The sequence below is a fragment of the Penicillium angulare genome (genome assembly GCF_028827245.1).
Source record: "Penicillium angulare strain IBT 27051 chromosome Unknown utg000011l_segment0_segment0, whole genome shotgun sequence".
In the NCBI taxonomy this organism is placed as follows: Eukaryota; Fungi; Ascomycota; class Eurotiomycetes; order Eurotiales; family Aspergillaceae; genus Penicillium; species Penicillium angulare.
The window spans coordinates 619,685-635,120 of record NW_026623170.1 but is presented as its reverse complement, the minus strand read 5'-3'; the positions used below and the strand labels follow the sequence as shown (position 1 = coordinate 635,120).

The 15,436-nt window shown below is 46.8% G+C and overlaps 8 protein-coding genes across 8 annotated transcripts; 3 read left to right on the top strand and 5 right to left on the bottom strand.

The window, feature by feature from the left end:
• Positions 1-364: 364 nt before the first annotated feature.
• N7478_012399 (uncharacterized protein) lies at positions 365-1,788 on the bottom strand (the record flags this gene model as incomplete). Its single annotated transcript, XM_056928613.1, has 2 exons — positions 365-589; positions 664-1,788. The coding sequence occupies 2 exons, from the start codon at positions 1,786-1,788 to the stop codon at positions 365-367; spliced, it is 1,350 nt and encodes a 449-aa protein (XP_056773171.1).
• A 1,812-nt stretch (positions 1,789-3,600) lies between these two features.
• N7478_012398 (uncharacterized protein) lies at positions 3,601-4,548 on the bottom strand (the record flags this gene model as incomplete). The annotated part of the gene is made up of 3 exons (XM_056928612.1): positions 3,601-3,624; positions 3,681-4,372; positions 4,431-4,548. 3 exons carry the CDS (start codon positions 4,546-4,548, stop codon positions 3,601-3,603), a joined length of 834 nt encoding a protein of 277 aa, XP_056773170.1.
• Positions 4,549-5,103: 555 nt separating this feature from the next.
• N7478_012397 (uncharacterized protein) lies at positions 5,104-5,433 on the top strand (the record flags this gene model as incomplete). The annotated part of the gene is made up of 1 exon (XM_056928611.1): positions 5,104-5,433. The coding sequence occupies one exon, from the start codon at positions 5,104-5,106 to the stop codon at positions 5,431-5,433; it is 330 nt and encodes a 109-aa protein (XP_056773169.1).
• Positions 5,434-7,326: 1,893 nt separating this feature from the next.
• N7478_012396 (uncharacterized protein) lies at positions 7,327-8,542 on the top strand (the record flags this gene model as incomplete). Its single annotated transcript, XM_056928610.1, has 3 exons — positions 7,327-7,536; positions 7,592-7,732; positions 7,817-8,542. 3 exons carry the CDS (start codon positions 7,327-7,329, stop codon positions 8,540-8,542), a joined length of 1,077 nt encoding a protein of 358 aa, XP_056773168.1.
• A 713-nt stretch (positions 8,543-9,255) lies between these two features.
• On the top strand, positions 9,256-10,101 carry N7478_012395 (nucleotide diphosphatase; the record flags this gene model as incomplete). The annotated part of the gene is made up of 1 exon (XM_056928609.1): positions 9,256-10,101. The coding sequence occupies one exon, from the start codon at positions 9,256-9,258 to the stop codon at positions 10,099-10,101; it is 846 nt and encodes a 281-aa protein (XP_056773167.1).
• Positions 10,102-10,573: 472 nt separating this feature from the next.
• Positions 10,574-11,550, bottom strand: N7478_012394 (CybS family protein; the record flags this gene model as incomplete). Its single annotated transcript, XM_056928608.1, has 5 exons — positions 10,574-10,739; positions 10,818-10,937; positions 11,038-11,104; positions 11,290-11,307; positions 11,412-11,550. 5 exons carry the CDS (start codon positions 11,548-11,550, stop codon positions 10,574-10,576), a joined length of 510 nt encoding a protein of 169 aa, XP_056773166.1.
• Positions 11,551-12,077: 527 nt separating this feature from the next.
• On the bottom strand, positions 12,078-13,115 carry N7478_012393 (MDR family NADP-dependent oxidoreductase; the record flags this gene model as incomplete). Its single annotated transcript, XM_056928607.1, has 1 exon — positions 12,078-13,115. One exon carries the CDS (start codon positions 13,113-13,115, stop codon positions 12,078-12,080), a length of 1,038 nt encoding a protein of 345 aa, XP_056773165.1.
• A 1,051-nt stretch (positions 13,116-14,166) lies between these two features.
• N7478_012392 (NAD(P)/FAD-dependent oxidoreductase) lies at positions 14,167-15,324 on the bottom strand (the record flags this gene model as incomplete). Its single annotated transcript, XM_056928606.1, has 1 exon — positions 14,167-15,324. The coding sequence occupies one exon, from the start codon at positions 15,322-15,324 to the stop codon at positions 14,167-14,169; it is 1,158 nt and encodes a 385-aa protein (XP_056773164.1).
• Between the last annotated feature and the right edge of the window lie 112 nt (positions 15,325-15,436).

The following is a 15,436-nucleotide window of genomic DNA, read 5'->3' as shown; positions in this document are numbered from 1 at the left end:
GTACATTACTACATCGGGGAATCTTGGCATATTCACATCGAGTCATTAAATTATTCGTATGATTTCATACGAGATCATCTGTAGATCTCCGGGAGCAGGGAGATGGTCTGTCAGGCAGGGAATGGGTGCGGCCAAGCAGCAGAAAGAAGCCCGAAGGACTAACCGTCGACTTGGTGCCGGAAGTGGGAGGAGACCTCACCACTTCATATACCCACCAGCATAATTTGGGGTCTAATATTGCAAACAACAGTTCCAGTGGGTAAGAGGGTTGGAGTACCCAGCGTGTCTCCATGATCAGGGGCTTGAAACTCTCAAAAGTTCAACGAGAGACAGAGACAACAAAACATTTGAAGTACAGTATGTATCAGTGGTCCCACTCCTCCACTATTCGATCGGTCGGAAGGTCTACCGATTGTATAGTGGTTTCAAGGGCGTCATTGTCTTGGAGAGCTTGGTGAACCTGTAACAGCATTGCATACCGATGAAGAGCGGCCTCTGCGCGCATTTGGGAAACGTGAGAAGCAGCTTCTCCGATACGAGCATCACGGCTATTGAAATCTGCAAGCAGGTTGGACAATTGAACAAATTCCTGTGGCACATTGCTTAGTACCGATTCCTTATCTCTTCAACGGGTAAAGAAATGGTAGTTGAGGATAAACTTACGCGATACCACACTCTCCGCCGGTTAATATCGTCATCCTCGACTAGCCGCCGCCCAAGTGCATTCAATGTTCGACACACAGTCTCCGTCCCAGTCGCCTTAATCTGGCTTATCTCTTGTCTTATCTGTTGCTGACTAGCGCTGTGACTGGGGCGGACGTTGGGGCCATTTGGCGATAATGACACAGAGCTTTTGGGATCACTGGTGGCAAGTGGTGACGGTGGGGCCAATGGACGCGAAATTTGGGGCCGCTGGTTCACGATCTCAAATAACGGAGATGATACCGATTTCTTGTCGGAGCGACCACGCGTGAACGCGTTGCGCAAGTTTCCCATGACTCGTGTCATACGAGGCTCCGGCGCTTTGACAACGTTCGTCTGTATGACAGTCCCTTCTAGCTCGGGATGGCTGTGACAAATGTCCAAAAAGTTCACGCTTTGACTGGCGCCAATCATCGTAATTGAAGAAGAGTTGGGAATGGAATGGGAACGGGAATTTTGGAAACTCTTCGAGTGATGTAGAAAATGCGCTGAGCGCGATATGACGTTCATCGATGAAGTTCGTGGAGGAAGTGTGTGCACTGGGCCTGGAATTGCAGTATCGACCGTGCCACGGCGTACTTCTGAAACTGATCGAGTATTTGTAACTTCACTGTTCGAATATCCGAGTGAGGAAGTGTCTGTGGAGGATCTCGGGGTTGGGTGAATTGATTTGGTCGGCGAGGAACGTTTGACTGGATATGAATGGGGGTGGACGCGTCTCTTCGGGGAGTTGGACCTTTCTTCACCACGTACCGTGCTTGTGGAAACCTCACTTAAAGGGCTGGCATTTCGCATCGTGCGGGGATAAAAAACGCCGTCCGATCGCATCTCTTTTCGACGGCTGAGAAGAGGAATAGAACTCGCATCATCTCCCATGATAAATCTCTCAGCACTCGATGCGATGCGAAGAGTGGGTATTTCATTTTTCAGAGGAGTCTCAATCTCATGGTTGGTGTCGGTGCTGTTCCTCTCGGTGATAGGGGAAAGGTGGGCTGACTTTAGTTCTCGTGGGACGGATCTGGCAGCGGTGACTTCTGCTGTGTTCAAGGGGGAAAGGCCATGGGTGCTTCGATTTTGTTGGGCCATGTTGCTCAGTAAAGGGCTTCCCAGTAAAGGGCCTCCGACAAGCCGAGGGATTCGGGATGAAGGGCACTTGGTCTATTCGGTATTCTTCATTGTCAGAGAGGTGGAGCAAAGAAAGAGGTAAGTGGGAGATGGTCGAGACTGAAACACAACAGTGGACAAGTGATGTTGAAAATGAACAACAGTGATGGAGTGAAGCGTACCTTTTGTCCTCCCTCCTAACCTCTGTGAATCTTACGAATCAATGCTTTCATGGTAGAAGAGAATCTGCGGCAGGGTTTAGTATCACAATGGGGTGAAACGAAGACTGTTCTTTTATCAATATTGGTGCCTGTGAAATCCAAGGACTGCATAACAACATTAAATTCAATGCTCAATCATACACAAACTAACCTCACTTCTCATAGTTTAATCCCTTCCATTTTTACCAACTTCACCGATTTTCCCAACTGTGGTCTTTCACCCTGGCCCTCTAAACCCAGACTTGATATAGAGTCTGTATGACAAATATCGGATCTGATGCCGGCGGAATGGGGAGAAAACTGTTCCGGTACCATTGGGGAAACCGGCTTACTCCCCAAAATCCCTGGGGTTGGAGGACGTGAACGAACTGAGCGCCCTGGCTCATCAGAAGAGATCTCCCTTCTGCCGCTCCAGTTGCTCCAGTGCACATGAAAGGTATCAGATCCACCAGCCTCGCTTCCAATTGGGGTGATGATCCCAGATGTGTCGGGGCTTCTGTTTGGGTCGTTCTGGCTGATTATCAGTCTCGAGTATATCCCAAATGATCAGTAGGAAGATCTAACATACTTGCCGAGTGGGCTTTGAGCTCGTATTGCCCCTTCCAGTCAGTTTTTTGATGATGGATGCCATCTAAGTGCGAAAATTTGTGAGATAAAGTTTCTGGCATGCTCGATGATGTATTTTTATGCGACTGACTTTTTGTTTGAAAGCAACCAGGCATGGGCATCTCTTGCTCTCCTTTTTGCTGCTCTTATTTTTCCAGGGTCGATAGGGCCCAGAGATGGCCCCGGCATACCACTTGTCGATAACGTCTTCTCGATCCATGGCCACTCCAATACCCAAGTTTATTAGCTTGTGAATTTTCAGGTTAAAAGAGCGTTTATCTTGGCTCTCAGGGTACATACCAAAATAAAAGACGTTTGGTGGTAGTTAATATGCAAGTGTCAACAATGCAGTTGTCTTTTGATAAGCGTCATTCAAAGTTCGGGTTGACAATCTTCAAAGGAAAAGCAGCAAAATTTGGCTGTTAACGAAAATAACCACTCATATGCAAACAGGTGACTGGGAGCGAAGTGATGGAAACCTTCAATAAACAATATGAATTAAAGACTTGGGTGAGACACGAGGTGGAGAGGGAAGGGTACGATTATGACATGGGTGGTGCTCAAAATTAGCCAGGTAGGAAGGAACTGGGATATCGTCACTTCAGCCTATTACACAACATTAAAATGGATTAAAATGGACTAATTATGTATAGATCACGGGACTACAGACAATCCACGCAAACAAGAACATCTAATCAATCCTAAAGCAAAGCCCTAATGTACCCTTGTCGTGACTACAGATCTGTACACACATATGCACTTGCAGGCTAGTGTTAATGAAAATATTTGGCAGGATAGAAAAAGGATAACCTAGTTTTCAGGATATAAGCTTCTTAGATAGAGACTAGAGTTATTGATTATTGTTTTCTTTTAAGATTATTATGGAATTGGAACATAATTTCCCCGGAATAGGCGCAAAGAGCATACACAGTCAATAAAAATATTGTAAATACCATATCATCCCACGTCACATTTCAAATCGCAGCAGCGCCTGGCTAAGTAATCATGCATCGCTAATTCATCCCCATCCCTATATTATCAACTTACTGTTCTCTTTTGAGGAGACTCGGTATCCGCTTGTCGACCCCGTTTTCTCTTCCCGACATGACCGCTAGATTCAGATTCAGATTCCTCCTGAGCAATTCCACGACTACCATCATCATGCCATTCACTGATTTCCCATTCAAATGATGTCGAATTGTCGGCGCTAACGCCCTTTCCGCGCTTCGCTCTCATCAGGCGACCCAGACGACTTCCTTCGACCATCTCCTCAAACCAGGGGATCCCGCCCAGTTCTCCACTCCGAAAAGTCCGCGAAATATCGGGCAATTCCGAAAATGATGGGACTATAACGGAAGATGAAGAGGTAGCTTCCCGTGAAGGCGATAGGGTATTAGAGGAAGTAGAAAGACCTGTAGGGAGACCGGCCTCCTGGGCCTCCTCGTCAAAGTCCTCCGGTAGTAGATTGAGGTCCTCGAGAGCATGCTGATGCTCTGCTAATAGACTTCCAATAGTAACAGACATAAACTCTGCTTCCTCTGGCGGTTCCTCTGTCCAAAACGTCAATGGCGTTCCACAGAATCCGCAGAAGATGCGCTGGGTTTGGGGAGCATGACGCGGTGTGAAGGTGCGACGAATAGAAGAATGCGTTTCATCGGGATAAAAAGAAGTTGTGTTGGATTGATACCAATCCAGAGGGACTCTGAGCCAAGCTGATAAGGGTGTCCCATGGAATCGACCTAGAATCGCATTGTTAGCCGCAAACAAGGGAAGTAGAGCTTGAGCCAAATTCCATACGGTTATCTCTGCTGCTGTCAAAGTAGACTTGAGCATGTTCCGTCACATCATCAGGGATATCAATTCGGTATTCATTGCGGCCACAAGAGCATGATCCATGTAATGGCTCGTGGGCCATGGTTGCACAGTAGTACAAAGAAACGGCGAGGATGGTGTTGGGTAGAGATGCAGAGTGGGCTTCGACGAGATTGAGAGCTGTTTTTGGGGCGATTGGCTCGCTTATCAGCGAGTCGCAAGATGTGGTAAGCTTGAGAATTGAGATTATATGTAAAGAAGAAAGAGGAAGAAATCGAAGAGGGGAAAAAAAAAGATCAAACAGGGTGTGTGTTCCGTGGACCCTCTCTATGACGTTTAAAGAGCGCCAAGACTCAAGTTCCCGACTTGGGCTTCTCCGCATTCAACGCTTATCGCTATCGCGTTTTCTCCTCTGCCACAACTCCGCTCTCTGTTCACTTCTCTGTTATTGCTCTCGCTGAGTATCCGCCGACATATACAAACGCCAGCTCTTACACTCTTTGTCGCCACAAGTTCATATTAGGCCCACTTTCACAACTCTGGATCCTCCCCTCGCATATCATTCAGCATCCACGGCCCGCACCCACATCCGCAGGCATAGGCAAACACGAATTCCTGCGGCCTCTTCTACTCGCTCCACCTCCACTCACAATCCGCCATGAACCCTGACGATGATAATGACCGGTCGTCCTCGACCCCAACAGGCACATCCAAGTCCGGCCAGGACAAGGAGAAGCCCCGTCTGACCGATCAAGAAAAGAAGAACAATCATATCGCCTCAGAGCAGAAGCGCCGTGCCGCCATTCGAGAGGGCTTCGATCGTCTCACAGAATTGGTCCCTGGACTCGAAGGACAGGGTAGGAGTGAGAGCATTGTCCTCCAAAAGACCGTTGACTTCATCCACCTAAAATTGCAAGAGCGGCACAACCTCATCGCCGAAGTCGAGCACAAAGGCGGTCGGGTAGACGAGTCCCTGCGACCTACATAGGGTCCTCAAACTACAAACTACAAACTACAAACTACGTGTTTCCTTCTATGACATGGCGGTCTCTGTTGTTTTTGAACTTTACATACGATTTGTGCAACTTGTTGGCCATACTGGTGGATGATCTTGGCACTTCACGGATGTGCCGAGGTCCAGGAGGCGGGCCTTCTTCAACCACACGAAAATGAATCATGCATCCAAAGAAATCTCTTCGCGCTCTCATTGGGGTCTTTCAGGGCGGGTTGAAAAGAATTGAGGGCCATATTGCTTAGCGACTCTTGCCTAGCCTATTTTTCACGCAATACTGCTTACTGATCTGATCTGATCTGATTGATGGTTCCATTCTGCCGACCGTTGCCCTCGAGGTCGTTTCTGTGGGATTTTTTCTTGTCCCATACCTTTTTTTAATGCTTTTTATGTCTACATACGTGTTCTATGTAAATTTTTGGGATTTATCTGTTGTCATTCGAGGTCTAGGCAGAATGTATGTCTAAGGGCGTGGCTCAGGAGTCACAAGGGCGTTGTATTTTTTTTCTACCGGTCGACTTTCTTGGATTTCAAAATTTCTTCTTTAACATCTTGCAAGGAACCATCTGCTATCAAATACAATCTGAATCTGAATCGCTGTAATGAAATGTCTCCCAAAGGTCTAGAGTAGATCCTCCCGATCCTCCGAGTCATGCGAACGTCACAAATATGATTGGGTCTCGGCCTTAATTCCAAAGTTTCGAGGCGGGGAATTTATCCAGGTGGCGACGATCAACATGATCTCTGTTACCCAGCACAATTTTATAATGTACTTACCCTTATTCTTATGTTAAAATTACCAATGGATATTTCCAAGGTAATTTAGCTTGCGTGTCTATGCGCCAATGAGTATTGCAATTTGAAATGTCGATGATTCTTCAAAGGTTCCAAGTTGGTCTATATGACGATACTGGATATATATAGATGAGAAGTCCTCAACTTCCAAGGTTCTCTGCTGAAGCTCCAGCTTATGTGGATATCTTGAAACTTTTGTTGAAAGCGAGACTATGAAAAATAGCAAGGTTGCATGTAAAATATGTGAGGAGATTGATTGTGCAAATTTGCAAGAATAAAGAGCTGTATCCTTCCCAGATCTTATACAGTCAACTCTCACTTATTGCACACCCTCCTATCCAAGGAAAATCATGTGCTATAAGCGGGTGTGCAATAAGTGAGACTTGACTGTACTCTATGGAGCAACAAGGTTAGCCGCTAGCTTGAGCCCCGCCCCCAACATCCATGGATCACGTGGAACGTACCTCATCAACCCGGTCTTGGTGGAGCATCTCAGGATAAGAAATGTCGTTGAATGATATTTTCGTTTATCCCGTTATAATTGGAACATTACGCTGGTACCAGGTATTTAAGCAATTTCACAAGAGGCTCCGCCAGCATGGGTGGAGTGCATTGGTCATCGAGAGGCTGTACTGAGTGTAAAAGACGAAAAGTCAAGGTTCAATTGCTCCTGTATAACATGACTTATTGATTGATATATGCTGATATTTCCATTTTCAAAAGTGTGATGAGCGAATTCCTGAATGCATGCGATGTATCAGGAGAGGCTTCAAATGTCCGGGACCACGCAAAAAAAACGAATATATCTTCTTTTCATGCAATGATGACGCCGATAAAAAGTGTCTCCCTCGTTCATTGGTAGGGCCATGGGAATATCTAGATTTTGAAAACAAAGAAACCAAAAAAGAGAAAACTACCTGTCAAGACTTGATGACTGTCACTTCGCCATTCCAGATAGTTCACACAGGGCCAATGATCAATGTGCAGTTATTCTCAACATACTTTAGCACTTACTTTCCCGAGCCCCAAGCCACTTCTTCAACGCACATGTGGCCCTCAATTATATCAAATATCATGAGCCAGCCTCAAAAGAGTGTACTGCTTCAACAAACATGTGCATCCTTGTCGCGTGTTTATTTGGGCAAGGTCAAATCGGATCAAGGATTGTTTTACGACGGTCTCAGGCGGTTTAATTATGCAATTCGGCTATTCTCTAAACGCCTTAATCAAAATTCCTACGCGGAGGAATTCCTCCATGCTGCTGTTATTTTCCAGGAGATTCAGGTATTCAAACTTCTTATATACGTGGTAATTTGTCCCAATACTAACCTATCGCTAGACCTACTTTTGCCCAGAATCTATCCTCGAATTGTTCGCCCATATCGAGGGGCTTAACGCAATTCTAAGACATCAAGCTCCCAAAGCTCCCAATAATACAGGAATTACTTCTACTTATCTACAACACGCTAGACAGAGGACGGTAAGCCACTGCTTTTGATTTTGAGTTCTTTATATATAATCATTCCCGGCTAGACAACTCGGAGGTGACTAAAAACTCTTCTAGCTCTTCTGGCTCTATCAGCGGTTAACAGAAGATGAAATTAAATCTATCCAAGAGCCTTATGACGGTACACGGCTATCCGGTGTACGTTGGGGCTCTTCTGAAACCGCACGTATCGGAAATGTGCTTGATAAGCTTGATAAATCCAATCGCGAACTCTGCCAGTCTTTGTTCAATGATTGCCAAGCGCTCGAGAAATTCTTCAAGCAGTTTTATCCCGAGATCGAGACCGGCGGCAATATCCCAACATACGCTCCAGGCGAGCTGAAAACTGAGCTACCAGCTACAGATAATATATTTGGCACTGCTTATCGGTTTAGGTCCTTGGATGAAGCCCGGATGTATATCTGGCTCTGGGGATCAATTTCGCTGTTCTATCCCTTTTTTGGTCGATGCATACAATTTTTGAATGCGCATCACCCTGATATTCTCCCTGACTCCATTGACCCAACTGAGTGGGGAAGCTATGGGCTTCAGATGGCTGCATTCTACGCCTATGAATGTGCAAGAGCTATGCCGTACTGTGCAAAACCATGTATGGGAACCGAAGGCACATACTATCTACCACAGAGTCTTTCCCTTATATCGAAAGTATGCTCACACACCAGAAACTGGGAAGGCTTGGTCTGGTGTGACCAATCACTTAGAGTCACCGAGCGTTTAGGCAATGATATTGCAGGTCGACTGCGTGAGTATTTATGGAACTACTGGTCCGAAGTGGATAAATAGGTCCCCTTTGATAAGAGTGAAATTCAGAGGTCATGGATTGGCCAAAGTGGATGCTGTTGAATATATTAGGTCGTAAAAGACCCCTTGTGAGACCGAACATCAAACTATAAACATCGGCTATACGCATCGTATTGATACCGAATAGTATAGGTCTGATTGAGCCGACAATAGGATCGGTATGGCTGATCGATCCCCGGGGACCGGATAAGGTTTAGCGTCAGTTACCTCGGAGCCTGCGATCTCGGCTTGCTTTGTAACAATGAATTCTGATTTGCAGGATTCTTTGGTAATAAATATAAATTTAAAAAGCGCCTTGTTAATATCGAAGACTACTAGATAGAAACTCTAGGAATATTTGACTATGTTTGTTCGTATTGTGGCGTGAGTCATTCGTATAGATCCAACGGTCTATACAACATCCAATTCCAAAAATTCCAAGAAAACGAACACTATATTCAAATTAGCTCCTTGGACGAGCGCAAATTACCCTAAATGCATAAAAAAGAAATACAATATGCGTATGTAACTCTATATCAACCTTAGTACTAAGACGATAATGGTCAAGATCCCCACCGCAGATCGTGAAAATACGGTGGGGAGATGACAACATCCACCGACACGCAGCCCGAAAAACTCCAGCTCCAACAATCCTCCAATCCCAAACCCTCACTCCCACCAACTTCCCCAAATTTATTTGAACACAAATCTACAAAATGTCCACATCAAAGACAAACCTCCTCGACGACGAGGACCCAATCGGCCCCCCACCAGCCTACGACCCATCAACAAAAACCGCACCACCACCCCGCGCCATTCCCCTCCCACGCCCACCACCACTCTCCCTCCCCGTGCTCAACTCTCTCCGCAGCAAGCGAGTAATCCTCGCCTCCCAATCTCCCCGCCGAAAACAAATCATCTCCTTCCTAGGCCTGCCCAACATAGAAATCATCCCCTCAAACGCAGACGAAGATCTTCCCAAAAGCCTCGGACCCTTCGAATACGTGCTCGCAACAGCAACAAAAAAGGCCCAAGCCGTCTATGCGCAGGAAATAGACAACGAAGTTCAAGGCGAACCAGCTCTTATCTTAGCAGCAGATACAATTGTCGTGAACACAACTACGGAAACTATTCTTGAGAAGCCTCGTTCTGAAGCGCATCATCTTTCTATGTTGAAGGCTTTGCGCGATGCGAGAGATCACAAGGTTTATACTGCGCTTGTTGCTATGGCGCCGCTTGCATCTGCTAGGCAGCCAGGGTACGCGATTGAGTCTGTTGTTGAGGAGACGGCGGTGCGGTTTGATGGGGATGTTTCGGATGAGTTGATTACGGCTTATGTGAGGACGAGGGAGGGGGCGGATAAGGCGGGGGGTTATGGGTTGCAGGGTCTTGGGTCGATTCTTGTAGAGAAGATTGAGGGAACCTATGATAACGTTATTGGGATGCCGCTCAAGGCGACTTTGAGGCTTATTGAGGCTGTTATGAGGAAGGCGGATGATGAGGATCGATTGGAGGGGGATCCGCTCTTGGAGGTTGATGATGAGGATGATGAGTTGGAGTAGTGGGTTTATTTGTTCGATTTATTGGAGGCTTTTCCTTTTCTTTTTGTTTATAGGCATTTAGTTAGATGTTCATGATTTGTCTAGCGAGCTTTTTGGGAAGTGTGTATTTACGATAGATCAAAAGTTTATAGTAGGTTTTCTCAGAAGCACTCTACTGTACCTACTACCTATATTATATGGCTTTAGCAAGCTGAGACTGCTGAGAATTTGCTCCAGACTTCTTATTGGTTTCTTGAGTATTACTGAAATACTCGCAAGCGTATTCAGACCAGGGCCAATTCACATCGGATATAACCCGTTCTTCTGATCGTCAAAGAATCCAGCATTGAAAAAAAAATATGATATTTCAGCACCGATATATTCGGGCAAGACAAATGAAATTGTGTTTCAACGAGATATACATAGGCGGAACGCCTGGAACCAAATAAAGAAAAAAGAACCCAGAAAAACCATTTTCAAATCAACTCCTTATCTATGCGTTCCAGATGCGACGCAGGGCCTCAGTGATACCGACATCGTTAGTCTCAAACTCGTACAAACCGACAGCGGTGGTCAGTGTGAAAGCACGCAGAAGCCACTGGCAAAGGGCGTAGAACTTGGGCACACGCTGGGGACGGAAGTAATCGACAATAGCGGCCCTAGAATCATAATCATATTAGAACGAGTCGCGTGGAGCGGGAAAGAATGCTATCATTCTGGTGTTTGGTGCTGCTTACTCAAAACCGATGTGAGAGTGGGCGACGAGGAGAGTGCAGAGAACGGCATCCATGACGGGGTTGAGGGAGCCGGCGGCGAAGGGGGCAATGCTGAGAGGGATCAAACCGACACAGACAGCACTGGACAGAGATGAGTTAGTTCAGATGTACCAGGTAATTTCACCCGAATCGAATTCGAATTCGAATTCGAAGATGAACGCGAAGGCAAGATATAACGAACCGCTCGAAGGTCCAGTGGTAGCTGCCCTCGGTGGGCTTGGGGGAGGGAACGGGAACGGGATCGTTCACTATAACGGCCGGTTAGTACTCAATACAATCTGCAATGCTTCCGGTTCATGTTCCGCTAAATCATTCGAGCATCCGTATCCGAAAAAGGGTATATAGGGTATATCAGGTCGGCATGATCGAACTCCTCGTGTCGGAACAATGATTGGAAGTTAAATTTAATCTCGGCATAGGTTTAGCAACGTACTGTTTCCGTCAATGCGCTCTGTAAAATGTGTAAAAAATCATTAGCCATGTATTCAAACATAGAGCATGTATACAGGGTCTGGATCTGGTTATCGGACGCCCATATTCAGAGTCTCAACGTACGAGGCAACGGGGGCAGGATCTGCTTCCGGGCAGAGGCGTGGAAGGCCACGGCCTGCGACACGCCGACATTTTGGCGCAGAGGCGATCGGGAGATCGCAAGTGACTGCCGGAGCAGCGAGGGGCGCGCGAACGAAGCCATTGTGACGAGTTGAGGGGAGATGGTGAGGTTCGAGGATCAACTTCGCGCACAAGGATGAAGTTGGTGACAACCTCGGGAGTCCGATTCGGTATGTCATCCATTTACGGGTCAGGTGATTGGTCGAGAGGTTCCCGCGCAGCCGAAATTGGCCGATGCGGGCGGGACTAACACTTTGCCGGGATCTGGGGATTGGATACATATAAGCAGACAACTAGAACTACAATTACGACTACGACTATAGATAGTTGGAGCTGAGTATTTATCTGAGGGCTTTCTTAGATACGCAATTTACGCATTCTAAGGATTTGACTTGTAATTCTACTGCTACTAGAATTGGAAGACATGCACCAGAATTTATCATGATTCATTCCATCTCTTCTTCGTTAAGCTAGGTTAGACCCAAAGTTCAGAAATATTCAGATGAATCAAACTATTATTAAAGTCTCAGTAATCGTCAGATGCATCTCGTTATTCCACTATATTTGTGTGGGCCTCAACCATTTTGCAATCCGCATATGCCTTCATACTTAGTACTTCAGCACAGCCTTGCCCATGTTCTTGCCGTAGAAAATATCGACCAGACCCTCAGCAGCATTATCGATACCATCAGTCTCGTGAAGCAAGACTTTGAAAGAGCCATCCTTAATCCACTTCTGTACGTTCTCCTGGTGCTCCTTAGTGTAGAGGGGGCCCATGTTGGCATCACCAACAATGAAGCCACGGATAGTAAGACGGTGAGAGATAACCTGGAACAGATTTGTGATCGGGTAAGGAGCAGCGTTGTACTGAGAGATAAGACCACAGAAGATAACGCGACCAAAGTCATTCATCTTGTTCAAAGCAGCCTCGAAGTGCTCACCACCAACGTTCTCGTAATAGATATCAACGCCCTCAGGGGCCAAACGCTCCAAAGCATCAGCAGGCTTCTCGTTCTTGTAGTTGAAACCACCATCGAAACCAAGTTCGTTGAGAATGTAGTCGAGCTTCGCATCGGAGCCGACGGATCCAATTACGCGCAGACCTTCATGCTTGGCGAGTTGACCGACCAGCTGGCCGACAGCACCGCTAGCAGCGGAGACGAAGATAGTCTCACCCTTTTTGGGCTTGCCGATGTCGTACAGGGAGGAGTAGGCGGTCAATCCGGGCATACCCAGGGGACCGAGGAAGACGCGGATATCCTCTAGTCCGAGAGGGTTCTCGAGCTTGCGGATGCGCACGAGGTTTTGCTTATCCAGGGTGGTGTATTGTTGGAGGGGCAGAAAGCCGATGACGACATCGCCTTCGGTGAAGTTGGAGTTGTTTGAGCGCAGGACCTTAGCGATGGTGTTGTTTTCGAGGGGCTTGCCGAGAGCGAATGCTGGGGAGTAAGACTTCACGCTGGCATCACGCATGCGGCCGCGCATGTATGGGTCGTAGCTGGAATAGAGGGACTGAAGGACGACTCCATCCTCCGGGGCGAGGGCGTCAGCTTCGTAGCCAACTGACTCGATTGTGAGATGTTGGCCGGGCTTAGGGTAGGTGCCGGCCTCAGGGACCTGGGTGAAGAAAAGACCCTTGTTCACCATGATGTAAGATATGAGACGTTAAGTTGTTGGAGTTGTGAGAGTTGAATTCCGTAGTTGGTGATTGACTGTGTAGTGGGGGTTGAGGTGAGGTAGTATGCAAGTGTGATAAGGTTTTGGTATGTAGGAAGATTAAATTGTGAACAGAACTGAGCACTCGCGGCTCTTTTATATGAAACTATTTCTATCTAGGGCGGGGAACCGAGGCAGATTTCAAAATTTGCCATTCATAATGATTATTAACGCAGACGGGTTGCCGATGGGTCCCGGAGAAGCTTCTCGAGAAGGTTATTGCAGTACACATCTTGCATTAGAAGATTTTTATGACAGGTAAAGTGCTGACGGATCCACTTTCCGGAAATTGATTAGGAATGACAGTATGCCCGTAGAACTAAACCTGCCGAGGTATAATGTCCTCTTAGTAATTCTCAATCCAAAGAAACTCTGCAGAGCTAGGCCGTTATCAAAGCTTTGAATGAGCCTAGTGGTTGGTAGGCAGTTTTTTCTGGTTGCCCCATTAATTGCATAAAGTGGAGCCCGGAGGAACTGAAAACGAGTCAGGCCGACGGGAGCAGGCGCAATTCAGGTAAGAGGACCGTGGAGGACCGTTCGTTGAAGAAAAAAAAGGAAAAAGAAAAAAATAGAAACAGATGGGACAAGGAAAAGGGTCGTCAATCTTGATTTCTCAGCACGGAGGTGACTGCCAGTTTTGGCATCATGACGGGGAGGCAAAGTGGATCGATCGAATTTTAAAGTTTTGTTATTGGTGCCTCGTGCGGGCAAACGATCAGTGATCAGTTCATCTAATGCATGTTTTACGCCTAATCTACAATCCACACGAACTATTGACCGGGCTTAATTAGACTAAGGACTACTTAAGACTCCTGCTGAATACTTTGGATTGTCTTTATGAAACTAGGTTCTGTTCATTAATTTCAATATTGATAACAAATAAATCGACCGGAGGTATAAAGCGTCAATGACTCGTATGCTCGTCAGGAGAAGAAGAATGAGAAATGAAAATAAAGAAAACGTTAAAAAGTGACCAGTCTCCTTAAGCCTTACCAGCTAGCCAAAGTGGTGCCTTAGGGACAAAGAAGTCTTTGCTCTTGATCATTCTAACCATGAAGCTGAAGGGAACAAATCCGAAAACCTGACCGGTACCACCAGCCTCGCCGATGGGAACAACCATCATGACACTGTCGCCCTGGTGATAAGATTTGCGCTCGCCACTTTTCAGAACGTCCACCTTGATGTTGTTTGCTGCGATACGAGCCTGTTCCACAGCCTTCATACCAAGACGCATGGAGTTGTTGGTGATATCACCAGCTGCATATATGGGCAAAGAAGATGAGCCGTCTGCAGGCTGGACACGAAGTTGTTTGTCAACTTTGACCCAACCATCAGGACCCAGGAAAGACTCAGGAATGAAAGCGTTGTTGGGAATAGAGCCTGTGGTGGGGATGTAAAGATCGGTCGTGAGTTTCTCTCCACTGTCGAGAGAAACAATCCAGGAGTCGCCCGAGCTCTCAACGCCAATGACGCGAGTAGAGGTGAGCACCTTGACATTCTTCTTTTTCAATTGATCCTCGGCGGCAGAGCTGGCGGATGACTTGAGAGTGTGGAGTACTCGATCTGTCGCAGAAACCAACGTGATAGAAACACCTTGATCCACCGCTTCGGCCAGCTCACCAGCTAGTTCCACTCCAATGGGCCCTGCACCACCAATAACAATGTTCTTTGCGTTTGTGGTCTTTTGTTGCGCGGCTTCGATAAGTTCCTTCAGATCATCGCGCCCAGAGGGCTTGAAGGGAATCGAGAAACCGGTTGTTTCGCCCGTTGTGGAGGGTGTAGTAGCGCCAGAGGCGATAAGGAGATGATCGAATGACAAGGTCTTTGCGTCGCCATCAGTTGGAGTTACTGAAACAGTCTTGGCGGATGTATCAATAGCAGTCGCAGTACCAAAAATGAACTCGAACGATGTAGCTGGGTACTTGGCGAAAGACTTCTCAATTGGAAGCAGATACTCATCGGCTCGGAAAGCGTTGGGTTTGGCCACGATACGGGGGGCAGCGATGTTCCAAAAAAATGTCTTCGAAGGATTGATAAGGGTGATCTTGGCATTCAGACGCTGAGCATCTTCTAGCAAAGCGTGAGCGGCAGTATTACCGACAGCAGAAGCTCCAATGATCACAATATTAATAGGCGCCATTATGATTATGATTTGGAACAATCAATCGGTCAATCAGGCAGTTGAAGCGTTGGGTCTGGTAGAAAAAGAGAAATTCCACCATAACGGGTGGTAAGGGGGTTAGCCTTCTTAT